The following is a 9,280-nucleotide window of genomic DNA, read 5'->3' on the forward strand; positions in this document are numbered from 1 at the left end:
CTTGTAGTATTATTTGATTGAGGGTTTGTGAAAACACAGAATTCAATTCTATAAAGATTTTCATAAAGAAGAGATCCTACAATAAAAACTACATATTTTGTATTTGTAAATGTTAAGTTTGTTTACATAAGCTGTTTAGCCCACTAAAAAGAGAGAGTTTAAACACTTATGAAGTATTTTATTTGCATGGCCAAGTTTAGGGGGAAAAAAAACAAGAAAACAAACACATTTAACATTTATACATTTAAACCCATATTCCTTCAGCCTGTGAAATGACTGCCATTCTGCAAGGTGCGATTCAAAATGGAGAATTGCGTCAAAACTACACGTCCCAGAAAGCCTTGCGCGCCGTTTCCTGCATATATGGCCAGCTGACTTCCGGTGTCTTTAAATTCTCAGCCATTAATCTGCCTGAACGCTGCGAGTGAATTTAGCTACATCTGGTCTGATTGAACGATGGATATACCCGTCAGTTAATGTTCGAGGAAAGCCCTAGACCGTCAAACGTCGAACGCTCTGGATCTGCTAGACGCCCGCGACTCGATCAAAACGGTCGTTTTAGTTCCTCTTTATTTTGCCGCAGTCAGAAATTATTCCAGCTCAAGGCCAGCGGTCGCGCGCACTGTCTTTCTGCTCCTACAGCCCGCACATCTTTTGCCTCATAAACTAAACACGTCTCTTGTTTAATGGTATGTGTGTCATCGTTTTGATGATTCTTTGTTTTCGGAGTCGTTTGTGTTTTTTACCTGATCAACAGTCGAGCTCATCCTGGTTTGGTGTATGATTTGCAGGCAGATTTCGATTTCTAACAGATTCGGTCTGAGGCGGATATATAATGCTGTTCCAGTAATACAAACACTGGTTTGGCTTTAAGTCAAGTAGAGCAAAGGTATGTGGTGTTTTTTTGTTTTGCATTTCCCTACATATTGCCTGTGTACACTCTGGCTGTTTATTAGCCATGTAGAGTGTATTGTTTATAAAAGCCGGATGTCCTTTAGTTTGTTCCTGAAATGATAATGAATTGATTTGGTCACTTTTACTGCAGTTTACTACCTAGCAGTTAACTTGCTATATATTCACCAGGTTGTTGTGAATCAGTGTTTATAGGAATGTTTTGTCATATCAACTACTGTATGTTGCAATACCCATTCTCTTATTAAAGTCAGTCACCAAAAATGCTAATTAATTATCTAGTGTTAATGTATTGTTGACCGCTGAACTGTGTGTGGTAAACAGATCTGTGTGGCATGTTGTGAATGATTGACTTGGTGTTAGGCCGTGCGAGGCAGAGAAAGGCCAGAGGGAGAAGACGTATACTGAGTCTTTGTGCCAGGGGTTGTGCTCCCCTCTTACTGCTGGTCACCCATCGATTCCTGGCTGACTTCCACCTCTGATCACAGCCATGACCTCTCAGAGAGACCCCGACACAGTGAGTATATCAATCTAGATCTCTCTACACGATGCATCATTGAACAAGTTGGTATTTTCAGAAATGCCAAGATTATGTGAGAAATCATGAAGGATCATCCCTTGGAGGGCATTTAGTTCTTAAAGGTACAGTTCGTTGATGAAAGAGCATTGTTAACATCTGGTTTTGCACTGGTGCTGCTCAAAACAGGTTTGATTTTCATAAATGTTTTGCTGTAGGAAGCACAGTGTCCATGCTGCTCCTTTCCATGCTATGAACGTGCTTAGTGGCAATCACTTTTAAGCTCTGAACGAGACAAAATAGTGGTCCGTATTATTCGTAGACTATTTTTCAAACCACTGACACATGCATCAGTATGCACCGAAAAGGTTCTGCCTTGGTTTTTGTTTACATCCTGCATGCTTCGTACAAACTAGGGGTAAACAGACGATGACAGTGTTCGATTTAGGTTGAACTTTCCCATTAATTTGCAACTATGGAGAGAAATCATTGCCTTTTTGTGGCTATGCAACTGATTTTTAGCTTAGGCCTAAAATGATTGAGCTTAGTGTTATTTTTGTTAACAGATAACTGAAACTTAAACTATATATGGAGAAGTGTTGTATATTGAAATTAACACTAGATGAAAAACCTACAACTAAATGTGAAACATAATTACATGTAAAAAGTCGGTGCTAAATAGAGATTTAATTTCTATTAAAAGGCAATTCAAATCGTTAAAAAAATACTTTAATTTAATAGTATGAAAAATATACTAAAAAGTCCTGTTCTTGCTGTTATAGGTTTACATTAGAGAAGCTGAAAAAGAGAACTTTTATTTAAGGCGGAGGTTATAAAATGAAGCCTTTGCGCTTAAAGAGCTGCTGTTGCTTTGAGATTTGCTGTTTGCTGAACCTGTTTGGTTTAGTGCTGTTATTTGAGGATGGGGGGGCAAATGATGATGACTTTAGGCTCTTGATTTGGGGATGAAAGCAACATGATTGAAGATATTGCAGAAAAAAATATAAGCCGTGAGATTATGGAGGTGTTTACGTACTGGTTCCGAGGCATTTAGGCAGCTTTTGGTGTTTTGTATTTGTCAAGGCTTTAAGAACTGGGGCAGCAGGGAGTGCTTATTTGTTTGTTATGCTGTCTTGTCTATATTACCCGTCACAGATTTGCTGATAACACCCTTAAATCCACCCGATGAGGCTGGGAGAGGGCTTTCCACGCCTTTATCGGGGGGCTTGTTGTTTGTAAACAGTGTGCTGGGATGACGTCGTGGATTATGGTTTGACCTCTTTTGTTCGCACTGCAGGTCCCCAACTCGGCATAGGTGAAAGCCGAATATTTTCAAGTGTGTCTGAACGGGGGGGTGGGGTGCCCTACATTGCAGATGCCCTCAGCGCAGAAGCCTGATTTCACAATAGGTTAGGGCAGGGCATTGGGGGGACCCTTAGTACGGATTTAGGTGGCACGTGGTGCGAGAGGATGAGCACAGATTTGTGGCGGGAAGAGGTCGTCCTTTTCCTGTCATGTTATTTGATTGCTGCTACTATGTGGGTCATGACCCGAGCTGCTGTCACAGTGGGGTGGAAGAAAGCACTCGGGCTCCCCTATTGCGAGATGATGAGCCGGATCCACATAATGTTTATAATACCATTAAGCATGCTTGACACAATGTGAATAATTCAGTACCGTTACAAGCAGTTTTCCACTACTGAGAGGAACTGTCTTTTTTTTTTCACTTCCACTTTCTCAGAAACATGTTGAAAGTTTCTCTGGTCCTCTGATTGGTTGCAGTGTCTCCATGAAGCTTGTTTTCTTTCTTTTTTTTGCGCTCCGTGTTGTATGTGGCTTTGAACACAGCAATGCCAGCACCAACTGGCTCACCTTCTTGCACCCCCCTCCTCTTTCTCGATCTGATTCTGAACGAAAGCATTAAGGCCCGGCCAAGCTCCACACACAGAGTGTGGGTGATGTAATGTTTAAATTGCAGTCATTGAAAACCATGAAAGGAGAAAAAGGGACGTTTAAACCCTGGATTAAAAAAAAAAAAATCTGAACAAGAGACTCTTTGGAATCCGAGCTACTCTGAGTTCCTGGTCTGATTTTATTTTTGGGTTGACATAGTAGCACTCTGTGTCTTTTTCTGTTCAGACATCGAGTCTTATGATGCTGCTTAGTTTCAAAGAGGATGTGTACAAATTTATTCAGTTACTTGCCTTATTTGCCTAAATCTAGTATGCGTCATTATTGCAAATATAAATTAGTTTATTGCTAATGTAATACGGTTGCAAACTGTATTGATTTAAATTGGAAACTACAGTAAAATTGACCATCTTGCTAAAATAGATTTGTAAAAGAATCGTTTGTAATTAGTCTCTGAGCCATCAGCAATGTTTGGCACCACATGCTATTGTTTTTCAACGAAGTTGTGTGTGAATTTATTACTGTAGTTGCTGTTGTTCACAGATAGACAGATGGATAGACGGATAAACAAACAGATAAAATAATTATAAAACTATTAATTCTGCTACTACTATCAATAATAATAATAATAATTAGAAAACTAATTTAAAAAAGTGCATTTTTGTACGCTATTAATGTATATAATTTTTTTTCTGATAAAAAGAGATTTATTTTTTTCAAGAATATTTTTAATGGTGGAGCCATGGCTGTAAAAGTCAAATAATCCTTATTTGTTGAGGCAGAAAATGCATGATTTATCGCTCAGATGTACGAAAATCGTCCTGGAGCATGTGTTGGCCTGTGGCAAAAAGCTTTGTGCTGTTATTAATACTGACTGTAAAGGCATTGTGTCTGTCTGTTGCTTTTTTTATTACTCATGCATGGAGCAAATTTATTGTGCTAATCCACCGTGCTTGCTCCCCTCCTCCTGCAAGGGGTTATGCATGGGCCATGTAAATTTAATAACTCAGTGCTGGGTTGTCTGGGACACCTGGGGTTATCGCATTAGGATGACGGGGGTGCCTAGGAGAGGGGGGGAGGTAGCATCATTACATGAAAACGAAAGACAGAAGCGTTTCCTCTCTGCCCTACCCTGAGATCCCCCCCCATCACCAGACCATTTTACAGGAAGCTTTAAAGTGTGTAGCAGCTACTTTCACCCTTAAAGCTGAACATAATTTTAATTAGGAAGGAATGCCCGTTTCTACAAAGGACTCTCCAGGTCGTCTCATGTTATGTAGGGTGAGCACAGATTGAAGGGTCATTAAGGGCTATTTGATGGAAATGTCACACTGTCTTGGGTTGTAGGGCACTTCTTCACAGTTTAATGATTTTTTTTTTTTTTTTCTCTCTCTCCTTTCAACCGACTTCAGGTGAATCTACGACTGATCCTTGTGAGTGGGAAGACACAGGATTTCACTTTCTCTCCAAATGACTCTGCCACAGACATCGCCCGGCATGTTTTTGAGAACTGGCCAGCAGGTATGAATTGTAAATATGATTTTAGCTTTGGTTATATTTTGTTTGAGTATCGTGTTTGTATTTAACACACATTTTTGTTTAAACTTACGTGGTAAGTTGTAAAATGTTGATGTTTACAGAATGTTTATCTTTTAACGAACATTCATTTAAAAATATATACACTGCTGGCCAGAATCATTTTATTTATTTATTTTTTTTTTTTTAGTTTTTCCAGTAAGGGTGCATTTTAAATATTCAGTAAAATAAATATTCAAGGGTGCGAAAAGTATTAAGCATTACAACTGGTTTCAATATCGATAAGTGTTTTTTTAGTACCAAATGAAAATTATTTTTGAAGAATCATGTGAAACTGAAGACTAGAGTAATGCCTGCTGATAATTAAGCTTTTGCCTTATTGCAGAAATAAATTACTTTATAATATAATAAATTATAATAAATATATATTATAATAAATTAATACTATTTTCAATTGAATTCTTGTTTCACAATATTTTTTATCACTGTATTTTGATCAAATAAATGTAGTCTCTTGAGGATAAGAGAATAGTCTTACTCTAAACTTATGAATGGTATGTTATGTATGGAGTAAAAATTTTCTTATTGCATATTTTTCACTATATCATTTGTGGTCTGGTCAGACACAGGGGTCAAATTATGATCTTAGGATGGTCAAAATATGACCGTTTTCTTCCTAGTAAAGCACCATGAAAGGCCGTTTCTGCAATGAATGTGGTGTATTGTGTTGCAGGCTGGGAGGAGGAGAGCGTGAGCAGCCCCAGTATCCTGAGGCTGATCTTTCAGGGCCGCTTCCTGCATGGCAATGTCACACTAGGAGGTGAGCACTAGACCTTGTCCTCATGTCTGTCACGGTCAACCCACTTTGACAGTCGTATTGTTTCTGTCTCCCCATCTGTCTGTTACCGGGTCTTGCTCTAGACACCGGCGCACATTTTCGTGTACAAAAAAAGAACAGCGAAAGTGAGAAGTTGTTAAAATATGCTGTAGGTCAGAAGCTGTGTTTTTTTTTTTTTTTTTTTTTTGGGCGAAGTGGCCAAGTTGTACGTCGATATTCAGTATGCAACTTCTCTGTTGAATAGCTCTGAAGTTGCCCCCTGGCCGAACAACTGTCATGCACTTGGTTGCCAGAGAGACACTGCCAGAGCCGAACTCCCATGGTAAGTGCTGATATATTCCTCTGGCAAGCTCCCACTGCTCTAAACATGGCTGAATGTCCTTGGCTTGCCTATCCACAACCACTTTTTGTTTTAAAGACAAGGGCACAGCAGTTATCGGAGGACTGCTGCCAGGTGGCAACTGGCTCCAATCTTCCAAACACATTAGAATAATTAAGAGGCATACAGTCATATTAGAGACCCATCACTGAGCTTTATCCAGTCACACACTGTAATACAAGATGTTGTGTAAAGTTTCCTTATCCTTGTCGCTTCCTGTTTGACCAGTTGTGCTGACTTTATTGAAACAAGCTTCAAATTCATGATGACTGTTGTTGCTTTTGAAATGAGGAAGCAGGCTACATGCTTCGGTGTCTTAGAGAATATAGTATAGAAATGTTTCCTGGCACATGAGTGAGCAGTCACGCTGTCGTTTTACAGTAAACAAAGTTAACATTTAACTTAAAATAGCCCAAGTTTCCTTGATTTCGTGAAAACAGACATTGACTGACCATATTTATTTTTTATGCACTACTGTTCAAATGTTAGGAGCCAGTTAGATATAGTTCAGCTTGTATGATTTAATGATTTCAAATGTTATTTGTCTATGTGAAGGCAAGGCTGAAATTTCGGCATTGTTACTCCAGTCTTCATTGTCACTCTAATATGCTCATTTGCTGCTTGGAAACTAATCATAGTCGTCATTTTGCAGAGACCGTTATCAACTTACTCTACCTTGGAAATGAGTTACTAATCCTTGCAGCTCATATCACCTTGACTGTGTGGTATTATTGGTTACTGTAAACCCACGTTAACCAATAGCATTGCTTCAGGCGTCTGTAGTAGGAAATGCAGCTGTCTGAAAAATTTAAACTAATTCAGTTGTCAGACCACCACAATAATAACAAAGTGCTATCATTGAAATCAAAATGTTTTCAAGTATAAACTTGAGCGTGATTAGCATAGAAAGCCCGCTTTCCGTTCCTGATAGATAAAGTACAGTGCTAAATTGCATTTCTCTTTTAATATTCTCTTTTACACTGACGTGCCTCAAATTACAGAAGCAAATGTGCTCTGAGTGAGGTTTCATGTTGGCTCTAATGCCATCCCTCATTAATTACAGACTAGTTACACATAGCATGTCATTCAAGGCAGAAAACAGGCTATTTTCTCCTCCGTAAGTCATCGTAGTATACTGCCTTTCCCTCACATTCTTCTCACTGTTGAAGAGGACCTGTGGTTGTGGTTTTGTCTTTGATTTATTAGGCGTCACTCAGTATTTGCTCTCTTCTCGCAGGCCAGAGGAACAGGGAGAAGACTACAGAGAGCAGCTGCTGTCTACTGCTGTAAAACCCCGACAAACCTTCCCCCGCTTCCTCCTCGTCCTTCTCCTCCCCGCTCCCGTCTCTGCTCACCAACCCGTGGTGCATTCTGGATGATTACAGAAGAGCTCCAAGGGAGAGTGCGACTAGGTTTTTTTCGTTCAGTGTTTTTGCTCTGTATAGTAGCCGGAGACTCTCTTGTGCCAAGTTTATCAACTCTCATATGTTTGCCTTCGTTCGGTTTTCTCGTTTCGTTTGGTTGCCAAATTTACTCGCTTAGTGAAGAGGCCGTTTGTTCACGGGCCTCCTGAACATATTCAACTGTGCAAATACCTGAATCGTTGAAAGGAAATTATGTAAACGGATGCGTGAACAGGTTTTTAGGGGGACGTCCCTTTGCTCGAGAGACCTTCTGCTCTCCCAACACCCAAGTGTCAGAGTTTTCACTTGGATCGCACGTCTGACTCAGACGAAGCTTAACATGCGTCATAATCTCAAGACTTTTGATTGCACTTAACACGGATCCTTATCTGAAGTCACTTATGTGTGTGTTGTAGTCTTAATCCTCCCGCCTGCCTCAAACAGAAGGAGCTTACAGAGAGAGGTGTGATGACACAAGCTCCAGTCTGTTGCTGTGGACCGAGAGAGTCTGCTGTAGCGCTGGTGGATCTGATGTGCCATGGCCGCCTACGTTTCTTGCCTTTGTCCTAGGACCAATCGAGAGTAGACTCCTCTTACTGACCAGTTGCGTCGACATCTGTGCATGACCCTAGTCTAGTGTTTCCTCGCCCTGGGTGTGTACCAGCCGCCTTTAAAAACCATTCACCCCGTGTCTACTTGAATAGCGTTTTTTTTTGTTTGTTCGTTTGTTTGTTTTCTCCTCGTCTCCGCTGAAGAAGCATGAGGGAAGGTAGGCGGTTTTTGTGCTTTTTGTGAAATGACACACACTATTCTTCTTGCCCAGTCAGGATATATCATTCGTGTCCTCTCCCTTGCTCGTCTAACGCGCATCCTGAGGGACGAAGCCCAGGTGTGAAGAATAAGGAAATCATCCGAAAGCCTCTGTCTGGAGCGAAGGGCTGGGTTGGTAAAAGCCCCCATTATAAGCGCTATGGATTCATGGACCCCCTGCTGCGCTGCAGCTTTAGAGGTAAAGATGTGCGCCGAGAACGGCCACCACTAATGGCCTCCCACTGGGCCAGAAGAAAGAAAAAGAAAAAAAACAACGTTTTATTTCCTAATGTTTGTATGCCGTCTGTTTTGTTTGCCTTTTGATTGTGGAAAATTAATATTATTAATAATGGAGTAATAATGGAGTCCTTTTTATCTTGTCTGAGTATGGTTGAGTTTTTATTAGTACACATCAGATGGCTGACTCGTGTTGATTGTGTGTGCGATGAGTGGATGAAGCTGCTTTTTTTTTGTTTGTTTTGAAAGAGTGCAGTTGTTGCTGGGAAGAGTGTCCACAAAAACTGTCTCCAATCTTGTTTTGATTGGCCAATTACTGCAAGAGTGTTTATCATCGTCACTGCTATGAAAATTAGCTACAAATTATTAAATGTAAAAAAAAAAAACCCTAAATCTTGTATTATAAATTAATAAAAACCTTTCAAATAATACACTGGTGTTCCTGTGCATTTTAAGATAAAAAATAAAAACATGAACCACCACCTAATTACAGGGCAACTTTACAGACATGACAAATATCCCATATAATCACAATGAAGACACCTCTGTGTGTGTGTGTGTGTGTGTGTGTGTGTGTGTGTGTGTGTGTGTGTGTATATGCAACTGCAGTGCAATTATTGCTCATTTGCATCTTCATATTAGGACTGCAGTATAAATAATTTTTATATACAGTTCGAGTCTAGCGTTGCGGTAAATAAACACTTCTGAAACCTATTATGTTGAAAAACACTCCTTTA

General features: G+C 40.0%; 1 protein-coding gene across 2 annotated transcripts; it reads left to right on the forward strand.

Moving 5' to 3' along the window:
* Positions 1-384: 384 nt before the first annotated feature.
* ubl3b (ubiquitin-like 3b) lies at positions 385-8,974 on the forward strand. Of its 2 annotated transcripts, none has more exons than XM_043257323.1 (7): positions 385-689; positions 792-889; positions 1,237-1,429; positions 4,753-4,861; positions 5,610-5,696; positions 5,959-6,036; positions 7,331-8,974. In XM_043257323.1, the coding sequence occupies exons 3-7, from the start codon at positions 1,403-1,405 to the stop codon at positions 7,381-7,383; spliced, it is 354 nt and encodes a 117-aa protein (XP_043113258.1). In that variant the 5' UTR covers positions 385-689; positions 792-889; positions 1,237-1,402; the 3' UTR covers positions 7,384-8,974. The 2 variants fall into 2 exon arrangements, with proteins under 2 accessions (XP_043113258.1, XP_043113257.1); XM_043257322.1 differs by having other exon boundaries at positions 1,276-1,429.
* The last annotated feature ends 306 nt before the right edge of the window (positions 8,975-9,280 follow it).

This window comes from Puntigrus tetrazona, chromosome 14, assembly GCF_018831695.1.
Source record: "Puntigrus tetrazona isolate hp1 chromosome 14, ASM1883169v1, whole genome shotgun sequence".
In the NCBI taxonomy this organism is placed as follows: Eukaryota; Metazoa; Chordata; class Actinopteri; order Cypriniformes; family Cyprinidae; genus Puntigrus; species Puntigrus tetrazona.